Below are 19,943 nucleotides of genomic sequence, written 5' to 3'. Positions count from 1 at the left end.
TGGTGAAGGTAACCCAGAGGATTGCTGCAATACTGAGAAGGATGATGACCTGCAGAGATAAAAGAGTTGTCATTCCATTGTATAATGCCCCAATCAGGCCTCACTTGGACTATTGTTATCAAATTTTGTCCCCAGGATTTGAAGGGGATAAATTAACTGTGAAAAGGGCAGAGACGAATAACAAAGATTGTATCAGGACTGTACAGTGTTAGTTATGAGGACAGGCTGAGGGAATGTGGGCTGCAGAGTTTGGCAGATAGAAGGAGAGTTGATATGATTGAGACCTTTCAACTGCTGAGAGGTAGTTATAGAGTTGACACTGGGGAGTTCAGTCACATGATATAACGGGAGAAGGAACGAGGACAAAGGGCCATCACTGGAAGTTATAAAAAGGAAGCTGTGAGCAAAAAGGTGAGGAGTGGTTTCTTTGCATGGTGGTTGAACAGTGGAATGCACTGCCCGATGGTGGTGAGAGCACGAACAGTCAACGAGTTCATGTAGTGGTACGATAGACTGTGTTTTCTAAGAAGGGCCTCACATGATGAATCTTTTGACTCCATGGAGGCCTGAATCATTATAATAATAATAACTCTTCTCAACAGCCTTTCCACAGTTTCTTTATCCTTTTCAAATCCAGGAGATCATATCTATGTGCAGTACTCCAAGGTGCTGTCATATTTAGGCCTTGTATAAAGACAAAACGACTTTCACATTCTTACATGTTAATGCTTGTTTCAATATTGCAAATACAACTCAGATGATAATTGCTATTAATGTGATCTTTAAACCTCAACTTTTTATTTACCATAACTCCAAGATCTTTAGCCTCGTCAGTTACTCCAAGCATAATCCAACAGATATAATATACATTTGGATATCACATTACATCAAAGTATACATAACTTTACACTTATCAATACTGAACTGATAGCCATTATCATCTGCCTACACTTCCAGCCTATTCAAATCACCTCTCCTTGAATCCATTCACCATCAGGGAACTCACAACCAATTCTGGTAATTCCATTCCACTCACTAAGAATTATTTACAAGTAAACACAAGGTAATGGTAATTTATTATAAGGCCATATATTTCAGTCTGAAAATTACAGACCATCTTCAGTAGCAAAAAAACAGTTGATACAAGGTAGAATGCAAACAATGGTTTACTTGAAATAAAGTGAGCCGCATGATGTTATATTTCCAGTAACATTATGCTCTAACTGAGGAAAAGGTTAATCATAACAGTAAGTATATATAACATATATTAAAATATAACATACATATATTAAAGATACCAAAAAATAATATATTTGGTTTTAATCCTTTTCCCAAGGAAGCAAAACAATGTTTCGAGCATGAAATATATTCACGTCTGGGCTACTTGTATATAGAGGCTAATGACTTCATGTCACTTGCCTTAGTGTGTATCCCACAATGCAAAGCACACCTTTTTTGGACATGTATAATGCAAGACATAATGGGAGAGGCCACTACCCAGACCAGTTTTGACCTTTATTGAGGTCTCATTATTGGGAGTCAGACCCAGGAGAGATTTCAAGGTTGAAGTAATGCAGAAGTCATAGATATGTCATATACAAGTAGCCAAAAATCTCTGTATGAGAGAAAGATGTAGAAAGTTTTTAACCTTGGGTTTATTATATGTTAAAGATGCCAAGAAATTATATACTTGGTTTTAATTCTTTTAACAAGGAAGCAAAACAATGTTTTGTGTGTGAATATATTTCACACACAAAACACTGCATTATGGGAAGGGTCACTACCCAGACTGGTTTCGACCTTTATTGAGGTCATAGTATATAATTTCTTGGTATCTTTAATTTATAGCATAACCAAGAGGAAAAACTTCCAACAACTTGTACTAATCCAGAGTATTTTAATGATAAGGAGTGACACTTTTTGGTTACTTGTATATGAACATAGGACTTCTGCATTGCTTCAACTTTGGTATCACCTCTTGGTCTAGCTTCCACTGATGAGACCTCAATAAAGGTTGAAACCAGTCTGAGTAATGACCCTTCCCATAATGTATAGCATTATACATGTCCACAAGGAGATGTGCTTTGCATTATTGGATACTAAGGCAAGTAATGTGAAATCATTAGCTTCTTCATACGAGTTTGCCACAGACCTGAAAATAGTTCAGCTGCAAACTTGTTTCCTTACACTTCGATAAAGGATTAAACCAAGTATATAATTTCTTGGTATCTTTAATTTATAGCATAACCAAACAGAAAAACTTCCAAAAGCTGTCTCTTTGTTCAACAAAGGGGTTCACAATCCAGATATTCTGCCTCCGGGGATCCTCATGTTCGGGATAATGCTTTTCGAACGACAACAACATCTTCAAATGGGCTGCAATAATATCTGAAACTGAATTCTGTGAATAGAAATCATCTGCTTCCATAATACAATCTGATTATGACTGAAACATTCATTATTGCTTTCCGCAATCATATTAAGCCAGAGTTTGAGTTTCTTTCTGAATGATTCGATCTTGTTCTAAGCATTAAATATTGTTGTACCTGAACCTTGAAGTTTTAAATTCAACTCATTTATGTAAGAAAACATGTCGCTGAGATATGCCAGCCTGGCTACCCATTTTTTATTCTGGAAATAATGGGACAGGTCACTTTTCGTATCAATTAGAAACAGCTCCACTTCCTTTCAGAGTTCATATCACTTCTTGAGAACTTTACTGTGGGACAGCCAATGAACTTCCAAATGGAAAAGAAGATTTTGATGATCAGAGTCCATTTCATCACACAATGCTTTTAACAGTCTTGTATTTAAAGCACTGTTTTTAATACAATTAATAATTTTAAAAGATTGAGACAAAAATTCATTAAGTTCAGGCCATTTTTTGGAAGCCAGGTTTTGCCTATGAATGTAGCAATGAATTGACAATAAGTTATTGCCTGCCATATCCTTAATTTTAGTGACTAAACCTGAATTTCTACCTGTAAGACAAGCAGCGCCATCAGTACAAACTCCAATGCAATTTTTCCATTCGAGACCTCTCTCTCTCTCTCTCTCTCTCTTCAATGAAGCCATTTAAAACTTTTAAAATTTCACTGCTGGTAGTGTGCATAGGTAATTCAGAAACACTTAAATGTCTTCCTTCATGTCACTTTCATCATGGTCAATATGTCATACATATGTAAGTAAAATGCTGTTGTTCTGAATATTTGTAGATGTATCCAGTTGTAATGCAAACAATTTCGATATTTTAATTTTTTTTCAATGAGATACGTTTCTGTATCTTCTGTATTAACGGATATCTCCCTTTCAACTGTATGATTCAACAATGGGATGTCTTTCATGTTACTTGTAGCAGACTGGCCTATTACTTCATTACAAGCAGCAATCAAAGAAGGCTTAATGAGTTCTTCATCAATGGAATATAGTTTTTTTACAATTAGCTATCTGTAATTATATTAAATAGGATGCTGTCAGAAGTGAAGTGTCAGTGGATAAAGCTTCGGAAATAATTTTCTTTTTTATTTTAAGTGTATCTCTTTTATGCATAAAGAATTCAATGGGTTTGTTGACTAGATCAAAATGTTTTGTGTTCAGATGTCAGGAAGTGGTGATGGCTTCATAGTTTCATTTCCCAGAACAGAAGCACAAATGACACATTGAGGTTGTGGCAATTGGTCGGTGTGAGGGAACTGTGTGAAACCAAATAAATAGCTGTCCATGTACTTAAGAGTGAATGCAGACTTTTTCCCCTCTGTTCTGGTAGTTTTCTCCTCTTTTGTACATCCTGGAGATTGCTCTGTAGGCTTGAGGTGGATAAATCACTATTTGTTGCATCACAAACACTTTCAATGAGAGATTTCTTAACACACCAAAATTAAACAATGTCCCGTGTCTCTTATTCATATTAAAATTTAAATCTGTAGGCCTATTACTTTTAAAAAAATTAAAGCGCTCAGGTTTCGAAACAAGCACTTACACACCACAATATGAACTTTCAAAGAAACAGTATTCAGTATTACTAGATTTGAGAACCAGATACAGACTGCCTTGATCTTCAATTTCAGTGGAAAAATTTTCTTTATACTTCAACACAGATGTTATTTCGTTGTATTGCTTGCAGGCAATTTTTATGACAGGTCATAAACAGCAGCATTCCTCCCGAATATTGAAAGATTTTAATGTCTGAAAATTCCTGATTATTCATGAATATTTCAATGTTTAAAAATATGCGGCTTGGTCACTAACATTTGCTACACAGATCTTATTTAGGCGTTCTAGGTGTGAGGTTTTCCATACATTCATGAATATTATTCTCCTCAGAATAGTTCCACTATAAAATATTTATTCATGAAAAATGCTTAGAAAACTAAAATGACAAATTCCAGGAGAACCTCTTGCAGCCCGGTATAATTGATGTCAGGGCCCAGTACCGAGCCACGGCCTGGCAGTTGAGAAACACTGGTATAGACGGTAGTCACAAGGAACTTGGTATACACCTTGGAGAGACATCGGAGAGTGTTTATCTTTTGAAGAGGGGAAATAATTTGAGAGTTTATTGATGGGTATGAAAGTAACTACTAAATCATATTTCTTCAGAATTCTGGAAATCAGTTCTGAAACACCAGAAATGTATGGGATTGGAACTCAATGTACTGTTTCCTCATTGTTTAAGTTACGTTAGTAGGAGTCAAACAGATGTTGTGTACCTTTCTGAGAAGCCATTTAATTTCATATATTGTCTATATTTGAGACTTCTTTCATTTAAGACAAATTATGGAGACTACGACCGTGTTAGAGATAATTATTTTAATTTCCCGGCATTTAGACCATCATACTAAGGTCATCATATGGGGCCACACACACACGTGCACATACACACACAGACAGACAGAAAAGCTATATTACATTTCACAGAGTATGCCAAAGAGACAATGATTTGATCAACAATTATTCTATTCGTCTGACCTCTAGTGAAAAATAAATAAATAAAATAATTACATCAAAGCTATATTCTATTTATGACAACATCAGAGAACAATTTCATATAGATAGTTTTGCTACAGCAAAAGTGATGTCCTAAATTAACATGAGAGTTGTTATATTAGAGTTAAGATCCTGGATTACCTATAGGCTTTTTATAATCAACTCTTAGGCAGAATGGCTATGTGGGTAGAACATGTACCTTCCATTATTCTTGAGATTTTTAGACTATCATTATTGTTAAGACTGGGGTGGTTGATAAGAATTTCATAGGCCTTCTTAAATTTATGTTCATACTACGTTTTGTGCGACGTAAACAACAAGTGCCTCTCCAGTCAATTTTATGTAGAGTGTTCATGGCATGATCAGACAGGCTGGCTTTACCATTGTTATTAAATTTAATGTGCTGTTTATGTTCCTTTTTTCAGATAGGAATTGTGTGTCCTGTTTCCCCTATATAGGGCACATTACAGGTGCAATGAATATGGTATACTGCAGGGTCGGCCAGCAGAGGAAGCGGATCCTTGAATGAGTTGAGTAAGTTCTTTAATTTTGCAGAGGTTTAAAGGTGGCTTCAAGGTTGTAATTCTGAAGTATTCTGTTTATTTTATCTGATATCCCTTTAATGTATGGAATGGTTACAGTTTTATTGTAATTTAGTTTATTTTTGTTTATAAGTGAGGTCTTGTGAAGAATTTTTTTGATAGTATTTTGGCTGTAGCCATTTTTCAGGAAGGTATTGCTGCTAACTTTTAATTTATCTTTAAGTGCTTGATCATTGGAGAAAATCTCCAATGCCCTCTTTTTCAGTATGTTAATGACACCTAGTTTCTCTGTTGGGTGGTGGTAAAAGTTTATGTATATATATTGGCCAGTATGTGTAGGCTTCCTGTAATTGATGAGGAGTCGAACAATTAGTCTTATCTCATTGAATTAAAGACTTTATGATTCCTGTATTTTGAAAAGGATATTTAGGATTAATGTCTGATGAAGTTCATCTTTAGAGTCAGCAGCCAGATAACAAAGAGAGACTGTGGAAATATACTGTTAAATACTTATTTTTTTTATGTGAACAACCATATAAAAATGTGCTAAATACATGAAATAGTTAGCACAAAATCTATAAATTAGATGATAGATAGTTACACCATCACGTTGAAATGGCGTATCATCCACCTGGATGATACACCCTTTCCTGTCAAATATGACAAAAAACTCAGTTTCTTGCAAGAGAATTCCAACTTGAATGAATCCTTCTAAGATTAAAGTTTGTCTTGCTCTGAATTATAGGTAAGGATGAAGAACACTACTTCATCAAAAATCCATCCAAGCTGTTTTCTACCATGAAAATCTGAACCCATTTTGAAAGATGTTCAATGGTTTGTTGGTAGAGCAGCTATCTTTCCATGATCCCCCTCACCCAGAGGGTATTACTCACTATTGGAAGTTTTTCGGTTATCGAGTTAACCTTGATTGCAAAAAGCATGCCACTTAAAACTAAACATTGTGGGATTCCCTTCTCTTGGGTATATAGTCAGGAGAGAGTGATTCCCACTCAAATTTGGAAGATTCAGTTAAATAAAAAAGTTCTTAATAAAAAGAGGAAGTTTGCTGTGACACCAAAATTGTGCAAGTCTTTCAATATTCCAAATTTCCAATTAGTGTCATATGCTTTTTTCCATATCAAAGAAAACAATACCAAGAGCTCATATTTCAAGAAGGAATCTTTAAAGGATGCTTCCAGATGGACTAGATATTCACTTGTAGAATGATAAATTCAGAAGCTAGATTGTGTTCTGGAAAAAAAGGTTGTTTCCCTCCAGATACCCTAAAATGATGAGTCAACAATATTTTTCAGAATCTTCGGGATTTTGAATTCTTCCCCGACTTAAGAAAGGCAATAATAAATAGCCTTTTGCATTTTTTGTTTGAATGGGTTTCTGAATATCTGAAAACCCATTCTAACAGAAAATTCTGTTGAAACATCAGCGGTTGATCAGTGGCTGATGTTTGACTATCTCATAAAGGATGTTATCTGGTCCAACAGCAGTTTGGTGACATTTATGAAAAGCAGCTTTCATTTCTTTTTCCATAAAAAGTTGTTATATTCTTCAGTACCATTTGAAAGAAAAGGAAATTTTTTGTTTTTCTGCTATGCATTTTTGGAAAAGGAACTTGTGGGATGGTGGGATTAAGAAGATATAGAAGATAGAAGGTGGGATTAAGAATCCTGTAATTTTGAATTACAGGATAATTCAAAAAGGTGGACTCAATTTTGTAAGTCTATATATCAAACATAGAACTAGTGACAAATATGATGTAAAGTATATTTGATTATACTCACAATAAATTTTATAAATGTTCAATGTGTCCCCCCCCCCCGGCCACACTGATAACAGCAAGACGGTAGCTGAATTCATCCCACACCTGAAGAAGGATGTCTTGCGTCACTGAGTTCACCGCAGTTGTGATACAGTTTTTTAGGTCAACCAAAGTTGTTAGTAGAGGCCGTACATAAATTAGAGGTTTAATGTTGAAATGATGACGAACCGCATGCTGCACTGCAGTCACCGACTCGGTTTTAATGAGCTCACAAATGCAAAAAATTTTGTGCTGCATAGTAGCCATTTTGCTCACAACTGATGATGCTGTAGGCTGTGCACTAGGCAAGTGCTCTAGTAGTAGTATTTCAAACTTAAGGACCTCCTCTTTCAAATGTTATGTAGATCATTCACATATGATGTATAGTTCAGGAAATATAGTCGTACAAAATTGAGTCCATCTTTTTTAATCACCCTGTAATTATTATTATGGGCTACTCCATGGAGTAGCATTATTAACAGGAAACCTCAACCTACAATTTAAAAAAAAATTAGTAAAGACACTGATATGGAGCATTGCACTGTATGGATGTGAAACCTGGATTCTAGGTAGAGAAGATGTAAGAAGATTGGAGGCTTTCGAAATGTGGTGCTGGCGCCGCATGAACAAAATAAAATGGACAGAAAAAAATCAAACGAACAGGTCCTGAGAGAGATAAACAAAACAAGAACTCTAATTAAATCAATCAAAATTAGAAGGGATAGGTGGTTTGGACATATACTTCGACATGATGGACTTGTGAAAAGAATAACTGAAGGCAAAATAGAGGGGAAAAGAAGAAGAGGCAGACCAAGGAAAAGCTTTATTGACCAAGTCAAAGACAGCACAGGTTTGAGAAGTTACCAGGAGGTTAAGAAGAAAGCCAGTGACAGAGCGGAATGGAGGAAATTGCTGCTGAGCTACCAGTCCCAAGAGTGATGCAACTGATGATGACTCCATGGAGACCTTAGACTCATCAAGGGAGTCTACTCAATCACCACTCTCCAAGCAAAAAATCTAGTCCTGACACTCCTGCTACCTACGCTCTTACTCGGTTTTCAAGAATGACCCCTAGTTCTCCCACCACCAGACCTGTTCTGAAAAATTTCCTCTGTATTAATCTTGTAAAAACCCTTCAGTAATTTGAATATCTCAATCATATCACCCCTTTACTGCCTGTTGACCAATTTCTGTAATCCACAAATCTTCAACCTGTCCTCATAAGATTCATTCCATCGACTTGCTATCATCTTGGTCATTTGCCTCTGGATCCTCTCCTCTTCCTCCTCGAGAAATCCAGGGTGACCAGATGTGTGCACAGTAGTAAAGATGGGGTCTCGCCAAGGCTCTATAGAGAGGTATAACCTCTCTATAGAGTCCAAAAACAGAGCCCTGTGGCACAATACTAGTTACAGGCCTTCTACTAGACTCTACTCCTGAATAAACTAAACTACTCTCTGATATCCCTCCATTAACCCTCTTATTCACTTCACCAACTTTGTATTCATCCCCATATAGTGCAATTTATTAATTAGAATTCTATACAGAATTCTGTCAAATGTCTTTGCAAATCCAGCATTATCACTGTAAACCCATTACCTTTATCCAACTCAGTTGTTACTGTATTATAAAACAGTGAGCAAGTCATTGAGGCACAACCTGCCCTTCACAAAAACCATGTTGCCTTCATACAGTATCCGCTTTCTATCTATCCATTCCTGTATTTTGCTTCTGACCAACTTCTCCAGTGCCTTGACCATAATTCATGATATGCTGATCAGCCAGTAATTTGCTACATCAGTCTTGGAGCCTCCTTTATGCAATGGAACTATTTTCCCCTCTTTCCATCCCCTTGGAACTAATCCGAAGCCTAGACCTAGATTAAGCAACATGGTCAAAGGCTGCCAATTCCCTAGCACCTTCTCATAAAACTTGAGCTGGTATACCATCTAATGAGGTAAATGAACTGGAGATGCATAGCATATTACAGAATTTTGATGTATTCACATCAAGATTCTGTAATACGCTATGCACCTCCAATTCATTTACCTCAGTTTCCATACAGGCCTTTGCCTCTCTTGTTACTGCAATATCTCCACTTGGATGATATACTTTTGCAAAGTGTTCACTTAGTAATTCAACTATTTTGCCTGATTCAGATATATCCTTACCAGCATTCATTAAAATCATTCGGCAATAAAAATTTAACATCATTCTGCCATACTTCTTTGCTTTTGTCTTTCTTACTATGTTGGTTACCCTTCTAGCTTGTGTTTTGTATTACTCATGTGCCTGTTGGTCACCTCTCTCCTTGAATTTCCTCCACAATTTTTTTTTTTTTTTTGTAGCTCCAGTGTAATGATGGTATTCATCCATTTAACTCCCACTTGATTTATTCTTCTGACTCTAGATATGTAGCTTACTCTAAGTTTCCATGCACTATCAACATGAAGTCCTTACATTTTCACATGCCACGGCACTGATCCAAGCAATCTTCTAAGTTTGTCATACCAGCTCTCTAATTCCACTCCCCCCCCTCCCCTTAACTGAAAATTCCACACATTTAGCCACCTCCCAGGTCAAGACCATATGATCACTCTCACCCAATAGTGGCAATGTGCTAATATTGGTTATAGACATATTTTCTGATGCAATTACTAGATCTAGCACACTCAAACCCCTAGTACATTCCATCACATGCTACCTCAGGTAATGATTCCTTACTAACTGCATAAATTCCACTTCTTCCTTCTATGTGTCCTTTACTCCTTCCAATCTACACTGCTCAAAACAATTAGGAGATATTTTAGTTTCTGTCAGATAATTATAAATTTCTGCAAATAATTATAACTATTGGGTACTTTATACATGAATAAATATTTCTTACTTATGGATAGGTGTAATTGATGAGATATTGTTTAAATAATCGATATTTATTACAAATTTAACAAATTATACATTTTAGCATGAAATAATTTTAACAAGAATAACAACAAGAATATCTCCTAATTGTTTTGAGCAGTTTCCACATATGTTTCCATAGTTGAAGTCCCCTATAATAATTACCATCACTCCACTTGTTCAGCTTATTTGCTGATGCATGCTATCCATCATCTTTTACATCTCCTGATCAATAAAAGCAACCAACTGTATATTTTCTTCTACTGACCACAATCTCACTGGCCACAATTTTCACTGGCCTGCAGTTGAACTCCTACTCTTTTTGGTTGCAGTTCATTGATTACACTGGCCAACAAAAAAAATTTTTTTTCCTGCTAATTATGATCTGACACTTGTTTTTTACTAATTTGGGTGCGCTGATTTCAAATATCAAACCCATTTATCTCTATCACGTCAGGTTTTTCCTCTATGGCATTTTCTTTTTGCTAATTTGTAAGTTTTTGATAGTTTTAAGGAGGCAGTACTATTTAGCGTATCAAAAAAATCGATATTTTAATATTATTTTCTGAAAGTATGCACTTTTAAAAATCTGTTTCTAACTTTTTATCAAGAAATTCGAAAAATTCCCGAAGATATAGCCTATTATTCAAAGCAGTGCGCAGATCAGAATCGGAATGCTCACTGTTCTCGCTTGTTAGTAAACGAATAAATGCGTAAGAACCTGCAACGGCACGTACTGGCACTTTGAATGCGAGAGAGGCCGATAACCGACCTAATACATTTAGGTGATGAAAAGTAGGCGATGACAACTGCCTAAAACAAATGAATGTTATATGCATCATAGCGGACAAAGAACGATCGAAATCAGTCAATCGTTAATCAATTGTGAAAGTATGATGAGCGCTTATAACGTTTCAATAAAGTCTCTGGTTTTTTTTGTCTTGTTAATTGCATGTTAGTCGGCAGTGAAGAAAATACATCATGTATACTACTTGAAATTGTGTCAATAGAGTAGATTCCTTCTGCTACATTTGTGGCAGCTTTACTGTTCCCAGTCAAAGGACAAATATCACTGATTTCGTTAAGAAAGTGTACTTTTGCATACTTTGACGTAAAAATTGCAGATCAGGACAAGTCATGGGCTCCAAATAAAGCGTGTAAGTCATGTGTAGAAAATTTACGAGAGTGGAGCAAGGGAAAACGCCAAAAATTAGCTTTTGGCATTCTAATGATTTGGCGTGAACCGAAAAATCACGTAGATGATTACTATTTTTGTTTAGTTCAGACTTCTGGTTATAATAAGAAGAATAAGAAAAAAATTGTGTATCCAAATCTCGACTCAGCAATTCGGCCAGTTGCTCATTCCAATGAAATAGCCGTGCCAATTTATAAAGGACTTCCTTTACTTGAGAACGAGCATGATCGGGATATGCCAGATGTTCTTGAGGAGCAAGCCCTGGGTGTTGATTTAGACAATGAAAATTTAATTTCTAGTTCTGGACCGCAACGTTTTACTCAAGCGGAATTGAATGACTTAGTAAGAGATTTGAGCCTATCAGAGGAATCATCGGAATTGTTAGCTTCAAGATTAAATGAAAAAAACTTACTGGAGCAAGATATGAAGATAACTTTTTATTGTAGCAGGGAAAGTAATCTTGTACAATATTTTAAACACGAGTGTGGGTTTGTTTACTGTAACAATGTGTCAGGCTTACTAACTGAAATGAGTATTGTAAAATATCATCCAAATGAGTGGCGTTTATTTATCGACAGTTCAAGCAGACGTCTCAAGTGCGTCTTACTACACAATGAGAATGTATATGGCTCAATTCCTATTGGCTATTCAGTCCACTTAAAGGAAACATATAAGGACATTAAAAAGTTCTGAAGTTATTAAAATATACAGATCATAACTGGATCATCTGTGTGGATCTTAAAATGGTGAACTTTTTACTTGGCTTTCAAAGATGATATACAAAGTTTCCGTGTTTTCTATGCATCTGGGATAGTCGAGCTAGAAACCAACACTGGAGTCAGAATCACTGACCTCTTAGAATATCCTTAAATGTTGGAGAACAGAATGTTATAAATCGACCTTTAATCGACAGAGAAAAAATCATTTTTCCACCTCTACACATCAAACTAGGTCTTATGAAGCAGTATGTTAAAGCTTTAGATTTACAAGGTGACTGTTTCCGATACATATGTGAAAAATTTCCATGACTTAGTTATGAAAAAATTAAAGCCGGTGTATTTGATGGACTGCAAATTAGAACTTTAATGAGAGACCCAAATTTCATCAACTCTATGAACGAAATTGAAAAAGAGGCCTGGAATTCATTTACGATGGTTGCGAATAATTTTCTTGGAAACAAAAAAAAGCGTGCAATTACATAGATCTAGTGGAAACAATGCTTGAAAATTTCCAGCACCTAGGTTGCAACATGAGCATAAAGCTTCATTTCCTATAGAGTCATCTTGATAGATTTCCCAAGAATTTAGGTGCTGTAAGCGATGAGCAAGGCGTAAGATTTCATCAAGACTTAAAAACTATGGAAGATCGGTACCAAGGAAGATGGGATTCTCACATGACGGCCGACTACTGTTGGAGTATTCAAAGGGCTTGCCAAAACAGAACACACAGCAGAAATTGCTACAAACAAAAATTTTTTCCCTGAAACTCATGTGTAAGTAAAATTGTTATTTTTTTATAAATATTCTTGTAAATTTTAATGAATATTGTTAAGTAGTTATGTATCTAATTATCGGCCTCTCTCGCATTCAACGCGCCAGTACGTGCCGTTGCAGGTTCTTACGCATTTATTCGTTTACTAACAAGCGAGAGCGGTGAGCACTCCGATTCTGATCTGTGCACCGCTTTGAATAATAGGCTATATCTTCGGGAATTTTTCGAATTTCTTGATAAAAAGTTAGGAACAGATTTTTAAAAGTACATACTTTCAGAAAGTAATATTAAAAAATCGATTTTTTTTGATCCTCTAAATAGTACTGCCTCCTTAAAACTATCAAAAACTTACAAATTAGCAAAAAGAAAATGCCATAGAGGAAAAACCTGACGTGATAGAGAAAAATGGGTTTTATATTTGAAATCAGCGCACCCAAATTAGCAAAAAACAAGTCTCATATAAAAGTCAGCAAAAATTGTGTTGGACAGTGTTATCATCAGTAATATTCCCCCTATCCTCCCTGAAAACACTATACCTTTCACATTCTATCCCACTAACTATATCATCTTCTGTCAGCCATGTTTCACTAATGCCAATAACCTTTGGCCAGGATGAACTAACCAATGCCATCCCCTCCCCAGTTCTGAATTCTCCTGGCATTGATGTACATAAAGTGCAAAAGCCTCTTAGGCCCAATGCTGCCCTTACAATTTATAATAACTATCCCATTCTGATATGTAACTAGAGATACTAATTTAGGCATTTTTTGCACAGTCTTACAATCAACTATGACTGATATCTGTGTACTCACTCAGCAGCTTTCCTTCCCCCGCCCAAAAAAAAGCTCTAGGTTCCCTGATGTTGCACATCCACTTTCACTTCATTCAAAAACAATTTTTCCAAACTCCGAACACCAAGTCCATTCAGATGCAAACGATCCTTCTTGTATAAGTCCTTTAGCCCATCAAACTCACTGCACTCATCCACAAATTCCACATCACTCCTCTCCTGCATAAACTTACACATGATGTTTTAGCAAATATCTTCCCAAATGTGTCAGCAACTCTGCCTTCATTATGTTCAAGGATAGAGAGTGGGTGAGTGCATCTGCCTTGCATTTCCAGCTTTTATCCTATACTTCTTTATTGTTGTGGAGTATCTGCAGAATATACTCCATGCTTTTTTCTATACTTCCCTGGCTGCTGTGAGATCATCATTGCACAATGGCTTAGGGAAATGTGGAAACTGACTACATGTTTTAGGAATTGCAAGTTGCAGCTTGCACCATATCCTACAACTACATCACTGATAGGAGATGAGCTGATTGTCACAGAATCAAATTCTTTTAAAAAAGAGGTAAGTCAGTCAGCTTACTCAATTCTCCATCATGATGTAGTACATGGTTACCCATGTAAAATGGTCAATATCACAGGGAAATGATCACTTCTATATAAGTTGTTTTCAGTTTTACACTTGAACAGTGGGAAGAAGAAGGATGAGCAGACAGTTCATCAATGGCAGTAAATGCTTGGATAGGCATGTAGGGATGTTCAAGAGGGAGATATTGCTACTATCAAGCATATGCTCAACAATTGTTATTTTAATTTTTAATATTGATAACATATTGCATTTTTTGTATATAGTAATTTTTGTTTACTTAAATTATAAGACATTATTTTTTCCCTTAGTAACTGTTTTTTGTTAGTATTTTTTTCTTCTTTTATATTTATTATTATTATTTAATACATTTAGTTAAGGACACTTAAAGTAAGGCAAGAGTCAGTAGCATCCTAAATAAAAGATTTCTAATTCAGTGGTAATCAAAAATGGATTTATCCAGAATTGTTGCATGACTTGGTCTTGAGGATAATTTCATTTGAACCACTGAAATAATATGCAGTTTTAATAAATTAGAGGTACAAATATGTATAAAGAATTTAAGATTTTTGTAAACTTTCATTATAAAATTATTGGAAGCATGTAACCCCAAAGGAAAGGATTTTGGTAAACTTTATTTCACAAATTTTTACCAGTGATAATTTTTATTTCCAGTAAATTTCATACCTATTTAACAGTAATATAGAAACTATATATAAAGTGCCTTTGTGTGCTGAAATAGCTGAGGCCAGTAATGAAGGTGTGCCACTTTTATATCTATCCTTGGTAATGAACATTAAAAAAAAAGAAATGAATAAAATAACATTAACTTACAAAAATGTGAGTCAAATTTGCTGAATTCAGTTAACTGTTACTATATTTAATATATTTTTAAATTAATAGTACCCTTTCAAACATCAATGACATTTTGAATATTGGAGATGTCTTAGTAGCTACACACATTTTGAACAGTTCAGACCAAATTATTCATGGTTTTTCACATACTACCAAAATATTTGCTATTTTCCTAATGGATGAAAATCTATTTGTTAAAACTATTATTATTGCAATAAGCCTATAGAATAATATGGAGATTTAAATTAAATTTGAGAATTAGTTTGTGAAAACTAGTTCCTCCCAAGTGGAGGAATGTCTGCACACACACACACACCTTATATGAGATTAGGAACTTGCATTAAAATAATTCCTGTTTATTGCATTATAACCAAAATACATTGAGATATAGTTCGCCCACCGATTTGAGGTCCCTCGACACTTCTGCGCATCTCAGAAAAAGAAGAATCCATTCCGATAATAGGGTAATCAGTCCATATAATGGGATGAGTTGTTTATTATCACCGGTCGGAAAATTAACTTCTCTTTTATGATTATTGTAGTTAACTATGTTGCTTGTATAACAGTTGGAAAATTTTACCTATAAAGCACATGATTTCGCGTGTTGGCGACCAAGTCGGACGTCCTTCATTTTTTTCTCCCCTTCAGCATGAATCGACTATTCTTGGAAAGATGCGAAGCAGGGACCTGGAAAAGGTGGGCGAACTATAGTTATCATATTTTTATTCTATTATCGTTATTTTTAGGTATGAGAAATGTTTACTTGAAACATTTCCCACAGTCAGAAGCATATTGGTTTATACTTTTGTAAGAACGCTTAGACGTCATTTATATTTTGTCAAAATCTGCAACAATTCCACTGTAGTTTGGTGGTATCAATCTGGCTTCCTATGCTGAGAGGTTTTGCTTTCACTAGCCTTGGATTTTTTCTTTTCTTTTTTTTTTTTTTTTTTGGAAAATTGTGGATGACTGGTGTCCATCATTTCTTCTTCATCAAGAAAAATATCTAAGCCATTGTCAAATTGAATTCCCTCTAGTGCACTAAATATCTTAATTGTTTTATCTTCTTGTAGGAGAACAAAGGTATCCATGATATCTGTTAATGGCCAGTCTATTAAAGGGTCCGAAGGTCTCTGTGGTGTACATTCCATTATTATTATTTTTTTAATAAGAGGATTTTCATGCAGCAGAACCATTTTTGACTTGTCCTCAGGAGAAATTCCATATCAGTTTTTCTCTTTGATTCACTCTAAGGTGATAGTGAGCAAGTCATACCTTTCAGGGACGTTGTAGTTGTGGGAAGGTAGGAATTGATATACGCGTCTGTGTCCTGACTAACACTTTCTTTACAGTTGCCTTCTAGCTGTAAGAGAAGGAATCTGGAATTTGTCTCTTCTCACTGAAATTACAGTAGGACTGTTGTTGTTTAAGATAATGTCAAGGCAGCAAAAGCAAGTATCTTATGTCTATTATTACTCCAGCATGAAATTGGCTAAATGGGTTTCAGCTGGCAAATAGGTAAAACAATATGAGCATCTTCCTTTGCATAGTGTTTCAATTTTGAATAGAGCATGTTTTGTATAAAAGAGGATTCTTTATCATCAAATTCCCAATATGTACTCTCAAGGGATATACAGGATACTATGACAGTAAAACATGAAAATTTACATTACTAATATCTTGTCAAAAATTTTACTCAAAATTACTCTTATCTGTCAGAACTCCAATACTGACAACCTGGAATTAAACATCTATATTTGCTAACCTTTCCTTTTCCATTCTGTTTAAATGACAGACTACCTGAAATTAGTCCTGCTCCCACAGTAATATCATAAAAAAATAACATAAAATAAAAAAATTGAAGCATAATTCAAAAATTTGACATAATAATTCAATGTTTGAATGTTCTAATAATCAGTGTTTATGTTGTTAAGGTATGGTTCTAATAATCAGTGTTTATGTTGTTAAGGTATCCTTTCTGCAGTTTATTACGTATTCCTTTCCTAAAGGATTAAGAGAAATCTCTCAAAGATTTCAAACTGAATCAATAACATAACACAGAATTTTATTAATTGTGGAAGTGAGTAATAAGAAGGAAGGCACAATATCAACTTACTTAAAATAAACTTTTCAACATTATCAGTCATATCTTTTCCAATTTCCTGTTTATCTTTCTTTAATGCTGAATGCAAACCTATGGAGAGAAAAACTCTATTAAAAATAATGTTTTCTCTTGATATTATTAGAGCAATCCTGAAAGAAAATATACCTATTTATGCTAATTCCATAATCAGATGCTAAACAAATTTGGGAAAACAGCTATTCCAGAAGGCAAAGCAATCATGAAACATGTATCGAAAACCTCAAACAATACCTTAATACTATAACCAAAACTTTCATTTCCAAAATCTGAGCACTGGAAACTAAGCTCGAAATACTCAACGACCAGCGCCTGATCACAAACACACTTTTGTCCATTAACAAACATCGCGATCTAATCGCATCAATGGTACATGAGTCAATCGAGGCTGAAACAAGAGACTCAACACCGTTATTCTGAACTTTCCCATGAAAAATCATAAATCATTAAAAGAAGACATCAGTAAATAGCAGGAGAATGCAACTACGATCTCAGAAACACCATCTGATGCCACTATTTTGGACCCATAAACAAAAGAAAGGATGGAATGAACTTTCCACGTTTCCTGAAAGTGACCTATTACACAATGATAAACGCATCCAAATTAATAAGGGCAATAAATAAGTTAAAGGACACTTGCTCCCAAATTGCACATACTTGCTCGACCTGACTTAACATTTTAAAAAAGGAAACAAAGACACCAACTTCGAAGACAACTTGAAGAAAAAATGCCAAACTGTAGACAACAATTGGATCATAGACTACAAACAAGCCAAACTAATGCAAAAATCAAGTGATGCCACCAGTAGCCACCAAGGAGATCGCTATGCAGGCACTCATAGGAAAAGTGCAAGCCCCTTGCAGTCAAATAAATGCCTCACAGAACCTTGCATATACACTTCGCCAACATCTGTGGCCTCAACTCCAACCTTAATAGTGTCCACTACCATCTGCAGTCCACCAAACCCCCACTGACTCTTTTTAGCAGAAACTCAAATCTCACCTTCTCAGCACTATCCATCTCAACCTCCCAAACTATATACTGTTTAACTCCTTTCGACCAACAGGTGGCATCTGCACATACATCCGATGTGACATACCCTGCAGAGAGCACCTAACCTAGAATTGCCCAACTCCAACCTTCTTTGGTTGAAAATATCCCTTTCCCACTCAATCAAATTCATTTGCTTTCTCTATCGCTCCCTTAATGCCACCAACCACTCTGAGCTGTCTAATTTCCTCTTCTTAAAAACTGATTTTCTCCAGTGCGAACAGCGAAATCATCCCCTAACAGCAAAATCATCCTCCTAGGAGATTTTGAAGTCCATAACACCAACTGACTTTCCTCCTCCAGTTGTACAGATCTTGCAGACAGAGATGCTGAAAGATTTGCCATCACTAACGACCTTACGCGAATTGCTCACATGCTAACCAGAATACCTGATAACCTGAACCACTCCCCAAATATCCTAGATCTCTTTCTTACCAATTACAATTCCAAATACACAGGGACTGTAGTGAGCCCCCTCCCCACCCGGGTAATTCTGACCACAATCTAGTGTTCATCTCCTCCCCCATGTAACAACCTGTACACAGTCACTCCCACACAAGAGTAGTTTGGCATTATAACAGTGCCAAATGGGGCAGCCTCCGAGACTACTACGCTTCATTCCCATGGTTGGACTATTGTTTCCAGTCTTCCAATCCAAACATATGCATCAAACGCATCACCAAAGTAATCCTCACTGGCATGGAAACATACATTTCCCACACTTCTCCGAATTGCCGTTCCCTATCTAAACTCTGGTTCTCCAAAAGATGTGCCAAGTCTGTACAAATGAAAAATCAAGTATACCACAACTGGCTCAAATCAAAAACTCTATCCACCTTCATTGCTTATACTGAAGCCCAAAACAGATGCAAGAAAACTATCAATGCTTTAAAACAGAATTTGAATGGGCAAACTTGCTGCCTGTCCAAATGGCAGCCATGCCTTTTGGTCTCTCCAAAGCAATTGCCATAACTTTTGTCCTACACTATTCCCACCCCTATCATACCCACATGACTCTATTGCATCATCACCCACAGAAAAGCTAACCTCCTGGCTTCAAACTTTGCCTCCAATGCACACATAACTGACAATGGCAAATGCCCCCCCCCCCCAGTCATACCAACTGCCCAACAAACAATGCCCCTATATCCTTTTGCCAGAAAGAGATCAGAAACTTATTGTCTAAATTAGACATGAAAAGTCTCCTGGCCCTGATGACATTCCTCCAATTGTCCTGAAGATCTGCGCACCAGAACTGACTCCTATCCAATATATATATATATATGTATGTATGTATGTATGTATGTGTGTGTGTGTGTGTGTGTGTGAGAGAGAGAGAGAACCGAAAGATAGAAAAATAAGGCATTGCATGGAAAATACCTTCACAGCATAGAGGACAGCGCTGACAGCAACTTGACCTGGCAATGGTTGAGAAATGGAGCACTAAACAAAGAAACAGAATCGGTAATTTTTGCAGCACAAGAACAGGCCATTAAAACCAACGTTATGAAGGCAAAAATACAAAAAATTCAAGAAGACAGTAAATGTAGATTGTGCAAAGAAAAGGAAGAAACAGTAGACCACATTA

General features: G+C 35.9%; 1 protein-coding gene across 2 annotated transcripts in view; it reads right to left on the bottom strand.

Annotated features, from left to right (window-relative positions):
• The window catches only part of Sec5 (exocyst complex component secretory 5), a 584,315-nt gene that overhangs the window by 430,648 nt on the left and 133,724 nt on the right, over window positions 1–19,943 (bottom strand). For both annotated transcript variants that reach the window (XM_090401446.1, XM_090401447.1), the window contains exon 7: window positions 17,281–17,358. In XM_090401446.1, the coding sequence (XP_090257572.1) occupies window positions 17,281–17,358 (78 nt within the window). The remainder of the gene's footprint in view (window positions 1–17,280; window positions 17,359–19,943) is intronic.

Source organism: Typopeltis vanoorti, chromosome 12, assembly GCF_054136105.1.
Source record: "Typopeltis vanoorti isolate ZY-2024b chromosome 12, IOZ_Tvanoo_1.0, whole genome shotgun sequence".
Lineage (NCBI taxonomy): Eukaryota > Metazoa > Arthropoda > Arachnida > Uropygi > Thelyphonidae > Typopeltis > Typopeltis vanoorti.
Note: the sequence above shows the minus strand (reverse complement) of the source record. Positions and strands in the feature narration are given on the sequence as shown.